This window comes from Palaemon carinicauda, chromosome 24 (assembly GCF_036898095.1).
Source record: "Palaemon carinicauda isolate YSFRI2023 chromosome 24, ASM3689809v2, whole genome shotgun sequence".
NCBI classification, from domain to species: Eukaryota; Metazoa; Arthropoda; class Malacostraca; order Decapoda; family Palaemonidae; genus Palaemon; species Palaemon carinicauda.
Window position 1 is genome coordinate 90,610,861 of NC_090748.1, and position 22,296 is coordinate 90,633,156.

General features: G+C 45.5%; 1 protein-coding gene across 1 annotated transcript in view; it reads right to left on the reverse strand.

The window, feature by feature from the left end:
• The window catches only part of MCTS1 (malignant T-cell-amplified sequence 1 homolog), a 36,293-nt gene that overhangs the window by 4,755 nt on the left and 9,242 nt on the right, over nucleotides 1–22,296 (reverse strand). Inside the window, exon 3 of the mRNA XM_068347839.1 lies at nucleotides 9,267–9,367. Coding sequence (XP_068203940.1) covers nucleotides 9,267–9,367 — 101 coding nt within the window. The remainder of the gene's footprint in view (nucleotides 1–9,266; nucleotides 9,368–22,296) is intronic.

Below are 22,296 nucleotides of genomic sequence, written 5' to 3' on the forward strand. Positions count from 1 at the left end.
TTACTGAGCGCAGCGTTCCTCTTGGGAGGCTGAATCAACTCAAAGGTGCTAAAGTATACAGGGCTGCAACCCATACTAAAGGACCTCATCACAACCTTTAACCTTGGCGCTTCTCAAGAAAGAATTGACCACCCGCCAAATCAACAAGGATGTGGAAGGCTTCTTAGCCGACCGTACAACCCATAAAAAGTATTCAAGAGAAAGGTTAAAAAGTTATGGGATTATGGGAATGTAGTGGCTGAGCCCTCGCCTACTACTGCATTCGTTGCTACGAATGGACCCAGGGTGTAGCAGTACTCGTAAAGAGACTGGACATCTTTGAGATAGAATGATGCGAACACTGACTTGCTTCTCCAATAGGTTGCATCCATAACACTCTGCAGAGAACGGTTCTGTTTGAAGGCCACTGAAGTAGCCACAGCTCTCACTTCATGTGTCCTTACCTTCAGCAAAGCAAGGTCTTCTTCCTTCAGATGAGAATTTGCTTCTCTAATCAGAAGCCTGATGTAGTAAGAAACTGAGTTCTTAGACATTGGTAGAGAAGGCTTCTTGATAGCACACCATAAGGCTTCTGATTGTCCTCGTAATGGTTTTGACCTTCTTAGATAGTACTTAAGAGCTCTAACTGGGCAAAGTACTCTCTCCAGTTCGTTCCCCACCATGTTGGACAGGCTTGGGATCTCGAACGACTTAGGCCAAGGACGGGAAGGAAGCTCGTTTTTAGCCAAAAAACCGAGCTGCAAGGAACATGTAGCCGTTTCAGATGTGAAACCTATGTTCCTGCTGAAGGCGTGGATCTCACTTACTCTTTTACCTGTTGCTAAGCACACGAGGAAAAGAGTTTTTAATGTGAGGTCCTTAAAAGAGGCTGATTGGAGCGGTTCAAATCCTGATGACATTAGGAACCTTAGGACCACGTCTAGATTCCAGCCTGGAGTGGACAACCGACGTTCCTTTGAGGTCTCAAAAGACCTAAGGAGGTCCTGTAGATCTTTGTTGGAGGAAAGATCCAAGCCTCTGTGGCGGAAAACCGCTGCCAACATACTTCTGTAACCCTTGATCGTAGGAGCTGATAGGGATCTTACGTTCCTTAGATGTAACAGGAAGTCAGCAATCTGGGTTACAGTGGTACTGGTTGAGGAAACTGCATTGGCCTTGCACCAGCTTCGGAAGACTTCCCATTAAGACTGATAGACTCTGAGAGTGGATGTCGTCCTTGCTCTGGCAATCGCTCTGGCTGCCTCCTTCGAAAAGCCTCTAGCTCTTGAGAGTCTTTCGATAGTCTGAAGGCAGTCAGACGAAGAGCGTGGAGGTTTGGGTGTACCTTCTTTACGTGAGGTTGACGCAGAAGGTCCACTCTAGGAGGAAGAGTCCTGGGAACGTCGACCAGCCATTGCAGTACCTCGGTGAACCATTCTCTCGCGGGCCAGAGGGGAGCAACCAACGTCAGCCGTGTCCCTTTGTGAGAGGCGAACTTCTGAAGTACCCTGTTGACAATCTTGAACGGCGGGAATGCATACAGGTCGAGATGGGACCAATCCAGCAGAAAGGCATCCACGCGAACTGCTGCTGGGTCTGGAATCGGAGAACAATACAAGAGGAGCCTCTTGGTCATCGAGGTAGCGAATAGATCTATGGTTGGCTGACCCCACAGGGCCCAAAGTCTGCTGCAAACATTCTTGTGAAGGGTCCACTCTGTGGGGAAGACCTGACCCTTCCGGCTGAGGCGATCTGCCATGACATTCATATCGCCCTGAATGAGCCTCGTTACCAGCGTGAGCTTTCGATCTTTTGACCAAATGAGGAGGTCCCTTGCGATCTCGAACAACTTCCTCGAATGAGTCCCTCCCTGCTTGGAGATGTAAGCCAAGGCTGTGGTGTAGTCGGAGTTCACCTCCACCACCTTGTTAAGCTGGAGGGACTTGAAGTTTATCAAGGCCAGATGAACTGCCAACAACTCCTTGCAATAGATGTGAAGTGTCCTTTGCTCCTGATTCCATGTTCCCGAGCATTCCTGTCCGTCCAGTGTCGCACCCCAGCCCGTGTCCGATGCGTCCGAGAAGAGACGGTGGTCGGGGGTCTGAACAGCCAATGGTAGACCTTCCTTGAGAAGAATGCTGTTCTTCCACCACGTTAGAGTAGACCTCATCTCTTCGGAAACAGGAACTGAGCTCGTCTCTAGCGTCATGTCCTTTATCCAGTGAGCAGCTAGATGATACTGAAGGGGGCGGAGGTGGAGTCTCCCTAACTCGATGAACAGGGCCAGCGATGAAAGTGTCCCTGTTAGACTCATCCACTGCCTGACTAAGCATCGGTTCCTTCTCAGCATGCTCTGGATGCATTCTAGGGCTTGGAAGATCCTTGGGGCCGACGGACAAGTCCGAAAAGCTCGACTCTGAAGATCCATACCCAAGGAGACAATGGTCTGGGATGGAACGAGCTGAGACTCCTCAAAATTGACCAGGAGGCCCAGTTCCTTGGTCAGATCCATAGTCCATTTGAAAATCTCCAGACAGCGACGACTTGTGGGAGCTCTTAAAAGCCAGTCGTCTGACGGAGCCGGACACAAGATCATGATACTGCTGCACAGTCTGTAAACTGTCAATCATGGGCAAGCGAGGAAGTACAGTGACAACCCGAATCTGTCTAGACTGTCTGGGTCGTATAGACAACTCCTTAACGGGTTGCTGAGGTTGCCGCACTGCGTCACAACAAGTCCCTTCTGTTGGTTGTTGAACGTCTTCCCCGTGACACATTGACTCCGTAAACAAAAAATCCTCTAACAAGGACTAAGCTTGGACTGCATGTCATGCAACACAGCTCAAGGTCTATGGGAGCAGGTGTGGTAACAGACGGGATTAGCGGCTGAAGTGGAACCATTACCTTCCCTGTAAGCATGTTATGCTTAAATAAAAGTCCATAAGAGGTTATGCAGCTAAAGGCTCCCTCCAAATGACAGAGTCCTCAAGGGAATATCAGAAGGAGGGAGAAAAGAACTTTCTCATCTACAGGGACCTTATCCTAGAAAAGCTAAGTTCTCTGAGTGAGGGTTCACTGGTGCAAAAGCAGCAGACTAGAAGGCAACGTTATGAAACTGCTTGACAGTCTAGTGAGTTGGCAACAACCCAAGATGTGTTGAGAAGCATGCGGTAAGGTATGCAGAGCATGATGTATGCAGAGTATGCTGTATGCAGAGCATGCTGTATGTAGAGCATGTTGTATGCAGAGCATGCTGAATGCAGAGCATGCTGTATGCAGAGCATGTTGTATGCAGAGCATGCTGAATGCAGAGCATGCTGAATGCTGAGCATGTAGTAAGCAGAGCCTGCTGTAAGCAGAGCCTGCTGTAAGGAAAGCAGAGCGTGTGCATGGCGTTTAACATTTCTCAGAAATTCCATGACCAGTGCTAGAGTGCTTTATGCATGCTTGCATGGGGTTTAAACCATGGTATGAAAATGGAGGTAAGGTATGCTGAACAGCAGAGTCAGAACGAGCTGGAACAACAATAGTTGTGGTTTCCTCTTCAAGACTCCGATGAGGGAACACCTGAGGCTCAGTCTGCAAAGGCTGATTAAAGGACAAGCAGAAGGAAGGCGCATGGGTGGAGGAGGCTGACTCCTAGCATGAGTGGTTGAACCCAAGGGTTGCGCTTGCTGAGCGGTTGGCGGAAGCGGAGTAGCAAGTTCCAGTTCCTGTGGTGTGAGCGGAGCGCGATGAGGAAGAGGCTGCGCAGAACAAGGTAAATGTCTCGCAAGCTGAGGCTCCTGAGGCGCAAGGCTAAGGTGTTGTGGTGCTTGCCTTGTGGAGGGTTGAGCTCGCTGCAGCAAGAGCTGAGGAGACTGACTCATGGACGGGAGAGGTTGTTGTACCTCAACCGAGTGTTGCATCACTGGTGGAGCAGCAAGTGGAGGCGGAGGAAGAGAGGTATAATCCTCCTGATCCCAATGTAAAGGTTGCCTTAAGGAAGGCGGAGGCTGAACACCACAGGGAACAGCAAACTCAGCACGTGGCTCAACATCGTACGCCTGGCAGGTGGAACTGCTGGCAGGTGGAACTGCGATCAGGCGGAGCGAGTGTAGGTGGAGGGAGTGTAGGCGGAGGCGGAGGAGCAACACTCTCAGCCCGACACTCACGCATCAAGTCCGAAAGCTGTGCTTGCATGGACTGTAGTAGAGTCCACAACATCGTACGCCTGGCAGATGGTACTGTGATCAGGCGGAGCGAGTGTAGGTGGAGGGAGTGTAGGCGGAGGCGGAGGAGCAACACTCTCAGCCCGACACTCACGCATCAAGTCCGAAAGCTGTGCTTGCATGGACTGTAGTAGAGTTCACAACATCGTACGCCTGGCAGGTGGTACTGTGATCAGGCGGAGCGATCATAGGCGGGGGGGAGTGTAGGCGGAGGCGGAGGCGCAACACTCTCAGCCCGACACTCACGCATCAAGACCGAAAGTTGTGACTGTATGGACTGCAGTAGAGTTAACTTGGGGTCGGCAGACACTAAGTTCTGCTGAGGTAAAGCCTTAACAGCAGAGATCTGTTGTGGCAGAACCTTACTCCTCTTAGGCGGAGTGTAATCAACTGATGACTGAGGAGAGTCAGAGCTAACCCAATGACTGCATTCGGGTTGTGAACTTTAACTTCGTACGTCTGGCATAGGTCTGGACTTAACGTTTAAGAGGTCTTGAGACCTGAGACCAGCGTTACTCTGCCTTTATTTTCTCCCCTAATCTCTTCTGCAGACGAGCAAAATAAGGGCTCAATCGTCTGCGGGTGGGAGTGACGGTCTCGGTAAGACACGCCCACAACCACCGAGAATACTTCTGTGCGCCGATCAAGGCCTGCTGAACCCTTATGCCCTTCGACATTGCTTCTCCCCTGGGCTTGGGAGCTTGCAAGAGGTCCCGGACTGGGAGGACGACTGGCGCGCACAAAAGTACCCTCACGCACTAATCACTTATCACTTTGATTTCTGTTTGCACTTATTTCACTGAACTCGAAACTTTAAGTGGTTTGTACCTGAAATACGCAATTCTATCCTTTCTCAAAGTTAGTAATTGCGAAAACAGAATACAATGTAACAGAAAAATCTAATGAAAGATAATTCAGTGGTTGGAAAGAGACTAAACACTAGATCACTCTAGAAACGTTTAGTTTCTTCCCCTAAAGAGACTAGGGAGAAGAGCAAAAAACGATAACGATGTTACTCGTACGCCTGGCAGGCTTGAATGAAACGTTTATCCTCTTTCTCCCTCCGTCTCTATCTCTCTCTCTCTCTCTCTCTCTCTCTCTCTCTTGACTTAGAACCTGAGAGAAGAGCCCAATCATATATATCGTTAAAACATATTATTGTTAAAGGAAAAAACTGAAAAGTTCCTTTATTAGGATCAAAACCATTAAGTTAAGAAAGAATGAACAAAACGCTAGACACGGTTACTCTTACTGCAACGTGAAACCGTGAACATTCTTTCTCTATCGTAACGATAGAGTGCAAGTTAAACGTTCTGAACGTCAACAACTGCAGAGACAAAACAAAACGTTAGTTCAACTTTGAAAACAGTACGAGACTGTCAAAGAAAATCTTTCAAACTCTGTGGCGGAAATAGCATAATATGTTAACAGGTAAAACCGAAATGACGGGCTCAAAGTTTATTAACTTCGGTAAAAGACCGCCTACTATTAGGAAGGTCGAATATAAACAAATATAAAAATTAATTTTAATGAGTTTATAATAAAAGGAAGTTAATCGAAGAGGCCTATAAGAGGCGGAGAGATATAAAATAAATCTATAACTTTTGTTAAGCAAAATTAAGAAAGAGAGTCTATACTCTCTTAGACACCAACACTTCCGTCTAAGGGAAGGGTCGGCCATTGAAAGGTGAACGAGAGTTCATACTCTCTCGTCACCATAATTAATCAAATTAATTCCAAAAGCTAACTAAGCTAATATAGAAGTTTCCAGTAAAGCGACAGCCGAAATCAAAGAGAAATACTTCACCAAAGTCGTGAAAATACTCCAAGAACATAAGCGTATCCCAGAACGTCTTGCCGGAAGCACGACAGAGGAATAATTGAGGAGGTGTCAACAAGAAGTACTTGAGTACCTGGCCACAGGTGGCGCTGGTAAATACACCCCCTTCTAGTATTGTGATAGCTGGCGTATCCCTCCATAGAATTCTGTCGGGCAACGGAGTTGACAGCTACATGATTATCGGGTAAGTTTAATATTGAAAAATAAAGGATTGTTCCACATCTGTTGCATGCTAAGACATGGAACCTGGAAAGCAGGTATGAAATGGATTAGGATAGAAGAGAGTGAATGTACAAGACATCCTCCTATTGGAAGCAGGGGACACACCTCTGCATCAACCCCAACCCTTCTTCTTCCTAATACCAATCTTGAACTGAGCGTAGGAGGGGAAAAATCAAGTTGAACAGGTTCCAACCCCTTTTGAAGGAAGAAGCTAAAAGAAGTCATTACTAGGATTTGAAGGATGCCACGACCTTCCTCAAACCCAAGCCAAATGGCATGACTGTGGTCTCCCCCGAAAGACCAAACCAGTTACAGGGATACCACACTGGATTAACAAGTGCTGATACATGGCTTCCAAAGATGCTTCACCATTACCCACCTGAGTGGTAAACAATGAGTCCAGCACCTATCTGATCTTTAAAGGAACTATACTCTGTGTCAAAAAGGTGCTCATGATGGTACCTCAAGACCAAACACTGAGCGCTCAAAAACCTCTTGTAGAAATTGTTTACTCTCCCTAGAGTACGATGCTCAAATTCCAATGGACCCAGAAAGGTATAAAGAGGAAACAAACAATGAATAGGGGAGTTAACCGTCTCATTCCATGTCTGGGAAATAATCCCTAGTGCCCGAGAGAAAGAGCGTTACAGTATACGCTCCCTCTAGTGAACAGTCTGATACTGTGGTTATCCCAGCTCAGTGCCAAGTAGCCCAGAGCAAGGACCAGTCACTGACCACCTCGACACACCCCAGAGCATACAATACCAGTACTGTGCTGTATTACTTCCTCTTGGTGCTCCTGTTGACACTGGCCCTATCGGTAATCAGCCCTGTAAAGGACTGATAGGATGTGGCCCCATGGTCCTTCAGCCCTTTGCTATCAACCGTCTCTTGAAGTGATCGACTAAATGAAGCTGATCACCTTGGACCAGTACAGCTGCCCCCTCCCATGGCCTTGATCTACATTGGATCAGGTGGTGGATGGAAACGGTTTCCCTCTCTCCAAAGAGAGGAGAAATTGCTCAAAGTCCTGTGTGATGTCTTGGATTCAGTCTTCCTGAACTTCAATTTCTCTTCCTTCTATAAAGAATTGACTGAATCAAAAGGAGAAGAGGAAGAGAATGGTAGTTTCACATGATAGCATATCCTCATCCTTCATGCCCTGGGAACTGGTGATTATTCCAGAGGGACTGATTACCTGATACCAGTGCAAACAGTATAGGCTTCCTGTCACTGTTGCACTGGTCCCACCTTGCTGAGGAACACTGAAGGTAGCATTCGGTAAGAAAACTCTGTAGTGGCTTGAAGGTGTACAGCGGTAGCTGTTACACAAGTTTACAATTGCTATCTAACCTCACAGGTATTGGTCAGCAAGTGAGCTCCGTCAGCTACGTTCTATAATGGCACAAGGACTAGAGTGAAAAAACCCATCTCTGCTTACCGTAGTGTTGGAGATCAGTTCCTGGTAGGTTATATTATTTTTAAAGTGGAAATTAACCAGCCCTATGAGTCAAACTCGACTCTTACAGAGCTGGCTACTCTTGGTATGACTTTTAACCTGAAACTGATAAAACACAGGTGGCTGTCACACCAAACACATGATCACTAACTGACCCTGAAGGTACCAGTTAATCTGTGAGCTTCATATTGGCATGAGGAGGTAGCATGAACGATAACCCTCTGGGACTACCAAGTAATAACAACAACAACAATAATAATAATAATGGAAATCAGTCCAATTGGGACCGTTCACCTGCAACTGACACAACATCGGCACTGAGATACACACAAGGATAAGATACAATCCTCATATATAACAATAGGAACAGAAAAGGAGGATGCATAAACACCATCCTCCCCTTAGTTAAGGTGCAGGTGTTTGGTCATAGGAGCACCACTCACCTGCACCCAGTGCATTTACAGTAACTGTTACACACTCATGTTCTTTTTGACTGCCCAAAAAGAGACGAGTTACCAGGTGAATACATTCACTCTCTCCCACAGGAGAAGAACAATTGCTAAAAGTCCCAAGCAACTTTAAGTGAATGGCTTTCCCAAGCAAATACCTTCTTCTGAAGGAAGTGTGACAAGAAAAAAGGAGAGAAAAGAGGCTGACAGATGTGGGAGAGAACAAACTTGCTTTACTTCACCTTGACTACCATTCTTCCTTAGTTATAGTTACAGTCCCAAAATGTTTCAAAAGTCAAGAGACCACTGCAGTAGTACATCTGTACCTGTTGCAGCCAAAGCCATAAGTGGCTATTCTGTGCCAGGTGGGTAGGAATGGTTACCTACTACTACCTAGTTAACAATTTAATGGCTATTCCAGTGCCACAGAAGATATATTCTTATTTCATAGGACAAAAGGTTTGTATACAAATAGAAACAAAGATCTTTCTAAGACTGGCAAAACAAATATGAAACTTTCCCTTTACCCAAATACACAGAACCATCTGGTAAATTCTCTTCAAACTTTTTCTGTATATATCTTACATCAATAAATATGACACAGTACTGTAACATAGCTTTTCTTTTTCTTATGCCTAGTACTGCAGACATAGAGTATATAAGGTTCAGAGTAATGCTAATTAAGACTCATTGTTGGAGCAGAGGGGAAAAATTATACAATGAATCAAAATTAGACGAGATGTGCCAATCACAGATTAGAAAATAAAGGCTGAGAACTCAACAATTGAGATGCTTTGGTTGTGTGATGATAAGGAATAAGGAATAGATATGAAAGTATTGGGAAAATGAATAGAATATGACATTGAGCTTCCCAAGCTGTGTACTACGGTAGAAAAAAAATATATATATTGCAGTCATTTTTCACAATAGACATAAAAGTTAAATTACTGCTAATTTTAGTTAAGCCTTACCAAAAAATCTACTCTATTAAAACTTTTTCAGTTTAAATTACCTGATTAGTGAATACTGTAATAAAAGAAACAATATACATGTAATATGGTTCTAAATATAATTTCAGGAACTATTTGATACAAAAAAATTCTTACATTTATGCAGTAACTTTAATGTTGGCATCCATGGTCCTTCTCTCTGTTTGAAGAATAGCAGCTCTCCATCATTTCGTACTAGCAATTCTATGTGCTCATGGCTGGAAAGAAATCAGGGAATAAAATAATCAAAATTCTTTTCTCTCTAAGTCTTACATGGCTAATCATACAGTATACTGAAGTCTTAAAAAGACAAGGAAAATAAAAATGTTAAGCTTCATATTACAGCTAAAATAACAAACTTCAAAGTAATTTCTATTTTTCTTAACAATAAAAATGTGTATTTCTTTATAGGGATATTACTTTCGGCGAGGCTGGAAGTCTACCCATAAGACTTTTAGTGAGTCTTATGGGTGGGAGGGTATCCGGCTACCCCGCTCACACACCTTTGTTGTATCGTCATATTTTATTGCAGGCAGGACTTATCGGGGACGGGTGATGGTGGGCCCATTTGTATGAATAGCTACAAGTTTGTGTCGTAAGGGAAAATACACATTACTTTCAAATTTGTCATTTGTTCCGACACTAATACAACACCCTCACTATTTATAGGGATTGACTTACCCCTTAGGAGGATAGAAGTCCGAACCAACTGCCCGCACATAACAGGGAGAAGCCCTGACACCTCCTAAGCAATTCGTGCAAAGCACGCTCAGCGGCCTGAGCAATCTGTGTGATACTAGGAGTGAGACTAGTCTAGGTAAGAATTCTCAGAAACATAGGAATCTTAGAATCAACACAGACGTTACCCAATTCCACCTCACCACGGGGTACAGGGACGTAACAAGTACCCTGTACATCTTTCTATACCAGGTTACACTAGGGAAATGGTTCTACTCTAAACAGCTGAGGACAGCTTTCCAGAATACTGTAAGTGCTGTTACCCGAGGGTGGAAGATGAAAGAAAGAAAGAGCCAGTCATTCTTTGTCATTCATCCCAGACTTACTTCTGGCCTCCCCCATCTGCTACTTGTCCATCAATGAGCTTGAGGTGTTACTGTGTAGCCTCCACATTGCCAATGGAGAATGTCTCCACGTCCCTGTGGGTTACATCTTACAGAAGTGGTAGGTCATTTGACGCTTTCACATGCCGGCTGACAAGGCCTGTGTCACAGAGTAGTTTTCATAAAACACTAGAGCGTACTCCTTGTCCTAATGTTATGAGCTCTCAGTCTCCTTTATGAGGAGAAGGATCAGGAGTCAATGCTCAGTTCATAGCCTCTCGACTCCAAACCGGAAACGTGTTCTAGGCGATCCTTCTCTTGACCTTCCCCGAACTGACGAAACTTTGTATTTAGAGAGGCGATGCCGATGTAGAGGAAAGGTTAATTCCTTTCGGTCTGAAGGCGAGGTTCAGAGACAAGCGGCGGCCTTTTATCGCTGAGACCAAGAGAATCTTTCCTTACGAAGGTAAATCGAGGAACTCCGCTACTGCTGGAATAGTGGCATCAAGGGGAGAGATACCTCTTCCACGATACCAACTACAGTCCCCTTGGCCTAGTAGATCAAAGCCGAAGATCTACGCAGTTATCGAGCCATCCTCTTTGCAATTGGTTGCGGAAAGGGCTCTAAGAGAGGAGGAACTGGATAGTCTCCAGGTGAAAGTCGTAGCAAAGACACAGCTTTGTGACCAATGTTCACATGTGGCTGTTAGAGTAGATCATGACAGGGAGGGAGTTCTCTCGGGATCTACGCTGGGAGTTGCAGAAGAGTCAGCTGGGCGTGATGAGTCTGCTGTGCGTGTAAAGTCTTCAGGGCAAGACGAGTCTTGCTGGAGAGACAAATCTAATGGGCGAAACAAGACCAGACTGCCGCCGATGCGGCCTGTTCTGAAGAGCAAAGACAAGGAATGGATGAATCTAATTTCCACCAGAAGAATCCCCCAAAGTAGAGACCAAACAGGTGAAAGAAGTCTTTCTCGCGGATGGGAATAGGCAACCACTGTCAGCAATTCTTCCCGCAAGCAGAAAGATTGCTGAACAGTGGCTGGTAGAAGGACTCTCCCTTGGAAGGGGAGTGGACAAATCCAGCTCTCTCCAAAGGGATCCCGCCAAGGGAAGACCCCCAGTCTTCCCTTGGCGGGAAACCTTTCCCACGGCCAGGAAAAAATTATAAACATTTGCTGCCACAGTCGGCAATTCTCCCCGCAAGCAGGAAGATTGCTGACCAGAGGTTATTAGCGGCTGTTCAAACTCCCGGAGATGAACTTCCTGGCCACGCTCTCTGTTTTCCCATCAACGAGTTCTAGCTCAAGTTGAAGGTTGACATCGGGTGTTGCCTAAGAAACGTAGCCGAAGCTTGAATCCGAGTTTTCCTCCAGGAGGAGGTTACCCCTTGTCTGTTAGGATGGCTGTCCTGAATTCTAGGAGATTTAAATAATGGTACCGTTCGGAGTCGGATCAGAGCCTGGAGGCCGAGTGGTACAGCATGTGGGGCCCCTTCTCCTTTGATGCATCATATGGGAATGTCAAATCCTGGAAAGGGCAAGGAGGTTGACTCCTCAGTGGAGATTTTCGTTTGTCAACCGTCTTCTCAGGTCCGTCTCCAGCCCGGGGCCCGTAGACTCTAGAGGAAAGGGAGATCCATCGTGCTGAATCACCTGGCATCTGACTGCTCCTGAAGAGGTTAGATTTAAAGGAGTCAGAGCAGACTTGACGAATCAGTGAAACGAAGTCCTATGAGACAACCACTGCTGACTGACAGTGCATCTCATAGAAGGAAGAGACTACTGTCAACTTCCGCCTCGGGCCCCGTCGATCTGCAGAAAACCTTCTGCGGGCTGATGACGATGAACATATCTAAAGGTACCCATCTCTCATAAGGAAGCCGGGATATCTTTGGAAATTTACTTCAATCCACAGATTGCTGTAAACTCGAGCTGTCATGGTGGTAATGAAAGTCAGCCACTGAGTCTGTTAGGATCAGCCAGTCATCCCGAAGCCTTCGGTGAACAAAGCCGATCATGACGGTCAGGTTGACACCAGGGTAAACACTATCATGAAACCTGAGGTGATGTTGAAACCGAGGCACCGCACCTCGGCATGGTATGTCTATATGATCGAAGATACTTCCTTGATGACGGATGTCCTGGAATCTAGGAGCACGAGTTCTAATGGTCAAACGTGTAGAGGAGGTCCTGTGGACTAACTGCTTGTTTGACGGTATGCCTTCCCCTTGCCGAACAGAGCTTGATGAACTAATGTGTTTCAGGAGGAGAGGATGAAACCGGAGACTTTTATAGAAAGACCTGACTGTAGAAGCTCGTAGATACCTTGATGAAACCAGTCGTTCTGCCAAAAAGACGTAACGCCTAAGTTTGGGTGTCCAACCGGATGTTCGGATTGCATGGGTTAGAGAGAGAATTGCCTTCACACCTCAACAGGTGGGAGGAAGAGAAGAGGAGCTGCAGATTCTCTGTCCTTGTTGAAGAGACAAATACTACGAACTCGTAGGAGGGGATTACCCATTACAGGGTAAACCTAACTCGAGTACAAGAAAAAGGAGTTATTATTAGAAGTGTACATCGGCCGACGGGTGAACTCAGCTGCAGGAAAGCATCATTGTCAGAGGGTTGATGAACAAAACCGAGGTCGAGCTAAAGTCTTGTCGTACAATATATGCCTCTTCTGAGGAGGATCCTGCAGATGGAGGGCTGAAGTTGTTTGTACAAGTTCCGAGTTAGAGTAGGCTGACAGAGGAGCAAGAAGATATCCCAACAACATCTGGTGTGTCTAGGCAGTATCCATCCAAGTCCTGACCAGACCCAACGTTGCTTAACTTTGTTGGTTGGAAGGGACCCCGCAACTAAGTTGCTATAGCCATAGCATAAGCCAGAGCTGAATTAAATCCCCTTGAACAGAGGGAGAGAAAAAAGGGGAAAAACACCACTTGGTTATGTTTTCCGAAGCAGGAATGAAGGGTTGAGGTGAGGATCCAAGGAATCGGCCAAAGAATCGTGACAGAGATCCAACAAGTTCTCAAACTTGTGGAAAGAAGAGAAACAAATAACACCAAAGAATTACAGTATGTTCACAATATTTGTTCTGAATCATCGGAGGCGGCGGCAGAGGCGAGTGGTCAGAAGACTTGTTGCAGCAACAGCAGTGTAGGATTATGTTCTACCTACATGGAGGCAGCAAATAGGTATGAGTGCATACGCAACTAACGTAGGTCTTAATCATTGAAGACATCAGCTTGTAAGGTAACCATACTGTACAATATATAGTACCTTAAGTGATGCAAAAGAAGAGGTAGCAAGCGGAAGCGGCGACTCCGTCCCTAAGGCACATGGACTATTAACCCCTAAGTGGTAGAAAGAATTGCACTAGTAGTGGTCGTGGTGAGAATAAAAATTTTCGTGAGGAGCTAAGGAGTCAGGATGAGATGCTGGAGGTGGCATTGGAGAAGCAGAACAGGTAAAGGATTGAGGTTCAGGTGCAGGTCTCTCTACCTTTCTAAAGTACATACAGTACACAGGTTTGTATGGCGGGATTGTATCCTCTTCTCATATAAAATCTCTTAGTAACACCTCATGGCATTCATGAGGCCCTATGACAACTTCATAAACCTTTCATTGCTGGGATCCTGTTCCTCAGACTTTGACATTGCTCCCCAGGGCAAAGCCTTCTGCCAATGTCTTGGCTGTAAATTTCTTGGGCTCTGCTACTGGGTGTCTTCCTCTTCTGTTAACACCTGCCTTTCCAGCTCAATGAGGCCCTTAGCAGACAACTCCTCTCCATGAGATGAAAGGAGCTCAGTGACAATATCAGCATCTACCTCAAGATCCAGCTGCTTAGTAGGGGTAACAACCTTCCTGTTGACAGCCTCAACTGTCTCCTCAAAGCCAAAGAAATAGTTGACAAACATGGGGGGGGGTTAAAGCTTCTTCTAGAAAAAATTCATGTTGGTTTGCTTCACTTCATCCCAAGCTTCAGCCCTGTGGTTGGGGTGCAAGAATACTACCACCGTATGTCCAGCGTGTCATAAAAAGCAACTAAAAGGACAGCTGCTGTGCTAAAGTCTTGCTTTTCAGCAAAAAAAGACTAGGCCTACTGCCAATAACCGTGGAAACTGCTACCTTGCATTTGCACTACTAAGTCAAGGGTTAGGCCCACTGTGGTTGATGACTGCAGAGGCATATGATCATAAAAACCCTCTGCCAAACTACAAAGACCACCTCTGATGTCATTAGAGGGGGCATCACGCAACCGATCCCTTAATGTAGGGATAACGGAGAGAAAGAAGATCTCAAGCTTCAGCAATGTTCTTGATGGAATCTTAAATGTTGTAGGACTTCTAGAAAATCTTGAGGGTTATGTCCTCCTCCTCTGTTGTCACCAAATCCAATAGCAATTGTCCTACAGAGGTAGTAAATCTTGAAGGAAGTAATTAGAATACTCCTTGGTCGATAGGGTGTAACTGGGAAATGGTGTTAGGTGGCAAGTAAACCACCTTGACATTGGCATGGAAGTCAGCTAAGTGGGCAGAGTGACCAGGAGCATTATCCAGCAATAGCAGGCCTTAATACAATACCACTCAACCAAAGGCACATAGTGGTTGAAAAACCAGTCTTCGAATAACAAGCGATTCACCTATACCTTCCTATTAGACTTTCAGATGATGGGTAGCTGACCCTTCCAAACCACCTTAAGTGGCCTGGGATTCTCAGCCTGATAGACCATCATAGGTTTCAGCTTGCAGTTGCCAGAAGCATTACTCCAAAGAAGCAAAGTCAGTCTCTCCTTGTGTCCTGGTGCAATCTTTTTTCCTCCTTAGTGCTGTAAATCCAGTTTGGCAGATACTTCCAGAATAAGCCTGTTTCATACACACTGAAGACTTGTTCAACACAAAACCCACCTTCCTTAATAAACTCAGCCAACGTATCAGGGAATCCATTTGCTGCTTCATTATTAGCACTAGTAGCTTCACCTTGCTTCTTAAGGATATGCACATTGGTACTAGCCTTAAATCTCATAAACCACCCCTTACTGGTCACAAACTCCTCACTATCACTCTGCTCCCCCTTTTGACTTCTCAAAGTATCACTTAAATGCTTAGCCTTCTCCTGAATCATCATAAGGCACACAGGGATACACCGTTGATTCTGGTCGTTCACCAAGCACTAACGACCTCTCTACCTTGATCATGAGATCAATGCATTGTTTTGTGATAATGGTCAACTTCATAGGGGAAGATCCTTTCACATAAATTCAAGTCATCTTATCATAACAATGGCCAAAGAGCCAGCAATGGGTTTTTGGCGGGCAATGAGCTGGTTCTCCTTCAGTACCTATCAACTATGTTGTTACCATGTTTCAACACTATTTCCAAAATCAAGTGGAATTAGTCCTACATAAAAGACTATGGTTTGTATTTCTATAGGAACATTGGAATTTTACAAAATTGGAAGCGATTCATTTAGTTTTTGATGCATAATAACTATTAAAACTAATATGCTTCTTAGAAACACCAAAGTACAATACAGAAATATGACAAATTTGGAAATAATTTGTATTTTTTCCTAATTATACAAACCTTGTGCTCTTTACAGTGGATATTATTTCAGAGAATGCTGGAAACTAGCCAAAAGACTTTTTTGCGAGGTATGATAGGGAGGCAGATATAATTGCTGTTGCAGGTGTTGAGGTGCCAGTGATGGGAGATGAGAATGAGAGAGAGATTACAATAGAGGAAGTGAGGAGAGCACTAGATGAAACGAGAGTAGGAAAAGCATCTGGTATGGATGGTGTGAAAGCTGAGTTGTTGAAGGAAGGGGGTGTGACTGTACTTGAATGGTTGGTGAGATTGTTTAGTATGTGTTTTGTGTTGTCAATGGTACCAGTAGATTGGGTCTGTGCATGTATTGTACCACTATATAAGGGTAAGGGAGATATGCATGAGTGTTGTAATTCAAGAGGTATTAGTTTGTTGAGTGTAGTTGGAAAAGTGTATGGTAGAGTACTGATTAATAGGATTAAGGATAAAACAGAGAATGCAATCTTGGAAGTACAGGGTGGTTTTAGAAGAGGTAGGGGTTGTATGAATCAGATTTTTACAGTTAGGCAGATATGCGAGAAATATTTAGCAAAAGGTAAGGAGGTGTATGTTGCGTTTATGGATCTGGAGAAAGCATATGATAGAGTTGATAGGGAAGCAATGTGGAATGTGATGAGGTTATATGGAGTTGGTGGAAGGTTGTTGCAAGCAGTGAAAAGTTTCTACAAAGGTAGTAAAGCATGTGTTAGAATAGGAAATGAAGTGAGCGATTGGTTTCCGGTGAGAGTGGGGCTGAGACAGGGATGTGTGATATCGCCGTGGTTGTTTAACTTGTATGTTAATGGAGTGGTGAGAGAGGTGAATGCTCGAGTGCTTGGACGAGGATTAAAACTGGTAGGCGAGAATGATCATGAATGGGAGGTAAATCAGTTGTTATTTGCAGATGATACTGTACTGGTAGCAGACACAGAAGAGAAGCTTGCCCGATTAGTGACAGAATTTGGAAGGGTGTGTGAGAGAAGGAAGTTGAGAGTTAATGTGGGTAAGAGTAAGGTTATGAGATGTACGAGAAGGGAAGGTGGTGCGAGGTTCAATGTCATGTTGAATGGAGAGTTACTTGAGGAGGTGGATCAGTTTAAGTACTTGGGGTCTGTTGTTGCAGCAAATGGTGGAGTGGAAGCAGATGTACGTCAGAGAGTGAATGAAGGTTGCAAAGTGTTGGGGGCAGTTAAGGGAGTAGTAAAAAATAGAGGGTTGGGCATGAATGTAAAGAAAGTTCTATATGAGAAAGTGATTGTACCAACTGTGATGTATGGATCGGAGTTGTGGGGAATGAAAGTGATGGAGAGAGAGAAATTGAATGTGTTTGAGATGAAGTGTCTGAGGAGTATGGCTGGTGTATCTCGAGTAGATAGGGTTAGGAACGAAGTGGTGAGGGTGAGAACGGGTGTAAGAAATGAGTTAGCGGCTAGAGTGGATATGAATGTGTTGAGGTGGTTTGGTCATGTTGAGAGAATGGAAAATGGCTGTCTGCTAAAGAAAGTGATGAATGCAAGAGTTGATGGGAGAAGTACAAGAGGAAGGCCAAGGTTTGGGTGGATGGATGGTGTGAAGAAAGCTCTGGGTGATAGGAGGATAGATGTGAGAGAGGCAAGAGAGCGTGCTAGAAATAGGAATGAATGGCGAGCGATTGTGACGCAGTTCCGGTAGGCCCTGCTGCTTCCTCCGGTGCCTTAGATGACCGCGGAGGTAGCAGCAGTAGGGGACTCAGCAGTATGAAGCTTCATCTGTGGTGGAAATGTGGGAGGTTGGGCTGTGGCACCCTAGCAGTACCAGCTGAACTCGGCTGAGTCCCTGGTTAGGCTGGAGGAACGTAGAGAGTAGAGGTCCCCTTTTTTGTTTTGTTTCTTGTTGATGACGGCTACCCCCCAAAATTGGGGGAAGTGCCTTTGGTATATGTATGTATAAGTACCCACTGCCAGTTAGTGGGTGGTAGACTAGCCACCCTGCTCACGCACTAACCAGTTGAGTGACATCACTTTCTAAATTGCAGGCAGGACTTTCCTGGAGGTTAGATGATGGTGGGTCAGGTGTGTAAAGAGCTCAAGGTTTGTATAATCAGGAAATATACAAAATTATTTCCAAATTTGTCATTTATTTCGACACGAATACAATTCCTTTCACTCTTTACAGTGGAGACTCGCCCTTAGGAGTGTAGAAGTTCTAAAACCAACTGGGTGGTTCCTGTCCCAAGGTATGATTTTATGCTAATTCTCAGCATATGTGAGAGATTTAATTGCCTTGGCAATCAAATTAATGTGAAAGAACTAAGGAATGTGGCTTGACCAGGTAAGGTAATATTTGGATCTAAATTCCACACTTAACCTAGACATTGCCTGATTCCACCTTGCAGGAATATCGAGGACATAACAAATATATAAACATATATCAGGTTACACACGGGACAATGGTACCCACATGCAGTTAGAAGAGGTCAGCTTGCAGAGTTCTTCATTTGCTCAACCCCAAGAGAGGAAAGAATGAAAGACAAAAAGGCCAGTCACTTGCACATTTATTCTAGCCTTATACTGGGTAACATCTTCCTTCAACCAACTGCTACTTGTCTTATAAAGGAGCTGAGGTGCCTGCAACCACATTTTGTGCAGTCAACACAGGACCTAAGGATAAAGTGTCCAGGTTCCTGTGGGTTAGGTCTTGTAGGTAGTGAAAGTCATTTGACACTTCCACACGCCCGCATGTAATAACTGCGCTACAGAGAAGTTAGTTTTGAACACATGGGACGTACTTCTGCAGATGACGTCATGAGCTCTGGCTCTTTGAGTCTGAGGATTAGTCTGGAACTAGAGCTCTCTCTATAACTTCCTTAATCCAAGCGGAGATAGTATTGCGTGTTATTTTCCTCTTGATCCTGCCCATGCTTACAAAGTCTGTTAGTCTGTGGGTGAGCTCCTATGGATATTTCGAGATAAGACCTCAACGGTCTAATAAGGCATAACAACAGCTGGTGTGGATCATGTTACAAAATGTAGACTCTCAATCCAAATGGGCCAAAATATAAGATCTGCTACAGCCGGATTTTGAGGCTAAGCAATGAACTCTGAGTTAAAGCCCAGTCTCACCTGTCACCTTCCCACTGACTCTCTTTGCCGAGGCCAGGGCTAGAAGAAAAACCGTCTTGAGTGTCAAGTCACGATTTGACGACTGACGTAACGGTTCATAGGGTGCTTCTTTCAGTGCTTGTAGTACACGCACTACATTCCACGGAGGTTGTCTAACTTTCGACTGAGGGTAAGAGCATTCAAAACTTTGTATAAGGAGAGACAATTCTGTTGAGGAGGGAATGTTAGCTCCTTTCAATCTGAAGGCGAGGCTGAAGACTTGAGTGATAGCCTTTTACCGCCGAGATCGAACAGTTTTTTCTCCCCGAGGTATAAAAAAAACTCTATCACAGGGATAATGGCTTTAAGAGGAGCAATACCATTTCCACGACAACCACCATAACAAATAGACCCCGTTTTCAGCTGCCACTGCAGAGAACGTTAACGAAGATCGCTACAGGGCACCAGCCTCTCTAACGATGACAGGTGACCCAGTAGCTTCTGTCATCAGTGAGCTGGTAGCCTGTCTTGTATTAGAAACAAGTTGGCTACCCATTTCAGTCTCTATTCTGTCTAAGGATGAAAAGACTGCCCAGCTTTGTGCCGATATTCATTCCGAGATATACCAGGTTCTGCATACGAAGCAGAGGATGACTTCCTGCAATTTACCACAATCCCCAAATCGTGGTAAAACGTAAGAATCCTGCCTCGTTGAAGTAGAAGGATTTCCATCAAGTCTGTCAGAATCAGCCAATTGTCTACATACCGCAGTAGCCGAATATCGTTCTTGTGAGCCCAGGTCAACACCAGGGGAAGACCTGAGATGCTGTGGACAGGCCGAAGCACAGCACTTTGAACTGGTATATCCTGTTGTTGAAGACAAACCTTGGATACTTCCTTGATGACTGGTAGCTTGGTTAGATTGTTTGAGCCGTCTCCATTCTGAACAAAGTTTGTTGAACAAATTCGTTCAGAGCTGAGAGGTCTATGACTGGTCTCCAACCTCAAGACACTTTCTCAATAAGAGAGTTGACATTAGAAGCCACGAGACTAATCCTAGACCTCTTGGAGAGAGTGCTCTAGCATGGTCTGGACCTCAGCCCCATTGCATAGGGGCTCATCATTGCTGAACTGCGGGTTAGAAGAAGGAGAGAGAGTATGAATGGGACGAGGTATCCTGCTCGGAAGGCGGATAATGACCAAGGTTTCTCTCCGTGGAAACTCCACCTCTGCTACCTGCTCTTCAGGTATCCTTCCACAGGTGGACTGGTCAGAGGAATGACCCTCCTAGCAGAGGCGACCTCGTCTTTCACCTCTTCCTCCTCTCCCTCTCGAGCCTCGGTTGTGAAATAACTGCTTGAGTCCTTGCTTCCTTGCACGGGTTGTCTTGGGTGCTCTTCTTTTGTCCCTGTCAAATTACTGCAATGATTTCTGCAGCTGAGGTGCCCTGGAGTATGGGCGAGATGTCATTTCCCCATGGAGAAGGGAGTTGTGACTTGCCTTCCTCCAGCCTTCTGCTACTGTCTCGATGTCCACGTTAGAAAGAGAGGAGCCATCCATCAATTGCAAAGCTTCATTGCCTCTCTCCGAGGTACCTTCTTCCTGAATTTTGAGAGGATGGAGTCCCATCTCAAAACCCAGTTGAACCATCGTTTGGCGTTGTAGGTGAGGAATTCCACCGTCCTGGCGACTGATAGGAGGAATATTGACATAATTTCTTCCTTCTGGTCGGAAGAAAAATCTTCATCCTTGAAGAGATACTCCCACCATCTCCAACTACAAGTCCAACCATGAAGCAGCCTGCAAAAAGCACTTTGAAACCAATTTCATGTTTGCAGCTTGAGCCGCCGAGAACATCACCAATAGTGATACCAACTAGTCAAAGGCCATGTTCTAGATTAGAGCCAGTATTACCAAATCCAGAGGGAGTGAAGATGGATCACCCCCAGCTATTTCATAGTATTTCCTCTACAGAACGTATGGAGGAGGAAGTGTAGATGAGAGGACTTGACAGAACATAGGGACTGCAACATTCCAGCTACCCAAGCATATGACCTCTTCTTTGTATCCTTGATTCCCCTAGACTAAGACTAGGCTACCTTAGTCTTGGTAGGTCAAGGGGTGTCCTTTCCCTCTATGGAAATTTGATCTGATTTCCCCAATAAGTTTATTTTTCTGATGCTAGAAAGAACCTGAAGGAAGACCTGATCAGAGTCTTTCTGCTCCAGCGGGAGATCTTAGGGCTGGTGGCTGTTGGTAACATACCTTCCGAGTGTTTTGATCCGCCGTCAAAGAGGTCTTCTGTAACCAAACTCACATCCATATGAGATCGGGGCAGGTCGGAGTCTCAACAGAATGGCTCACTAGGTAATGAGACCTAGGCGGCAGGCTGCAGCTTTCTGGTCTTATGGTTGCAGACTTGAGGACGGAGGGACCGGTCGACGAAGTTAACAGCTCTATCCTCGAGTGCCAGTTCTTCGGTATGGTCTGGAGACCCTTTCTCTCCCGTGGCTGGCTGAAGAGACCCTCGAGAAGAGAAGGAGCTTTCACTACGTTTTTCCTCTGGCAGATGGACTTCTGGAGCTACGGGAGGTGGTACCAGTGTCTGCTTAGAATCGGAAGGTGTTGGTTATTCCAGCTCTATTTGAGACAACTGATAGGAGTCTGTCAAAGAAATCTGCCTAAAGATCTCGAGCCCCTTCTTGTCCTTAGGACAAGGGGCTCTCCTACAAGCTGGGTTGATGAATGACGTCTCCTCTTCCTTTGTGGGTTGATTGGGACAACACCGAGCCTATGTTGCAGTCTAAGAGTACTTCTGAGGATGGCTGCGGCAGAAGGCCTCAGTTCTTTCAGAATGCATGGTGACTGTTGCTGAGATGATCAGTGTTGAGGAGATTGATGGCGAGGCGAAAGCTGTCAAGGAGATTGCTGGTAAGGAGAATGTTGCCGAGACAAATGCTGCTCAAGAGAGCACTGGTAAAGTGAACGCTGATGGGCAGACCTCTGTCGAGATGAATGACAACAAGGTGAGCAATAGTGAGACAAGAGTAAATGCCAGCAACCTGTCTGAAAGTGTTCAGGTAAGGTGGTGTGTGACTTCGTTGGCTGTGCACAGCGTGATGGGGAGAGAGTGCACGCTACCGATGAAGTGATTACTTGAGGAGTCAGCAAGGCTGAAGGTCTGTGAGGAGGCGAGTAAGATCTTGCAAACTCGCTATTCTGGAATAGCGATGAAACTGAAGATGCCAAGCAAAGGAGTCCGCCCAAATCCCTCGGTAAGAGTAGGTGGGTAGGTGTGCTCCCTCATAAAAAGACAAACTAAGCACTGACTGAACTGGTTCACGCTAACGTGATTGCAGAACAGTGGGTTCTACTTTGTAAGAGGAAAGAACCTTACGCACTATTCCCGAAAAAGT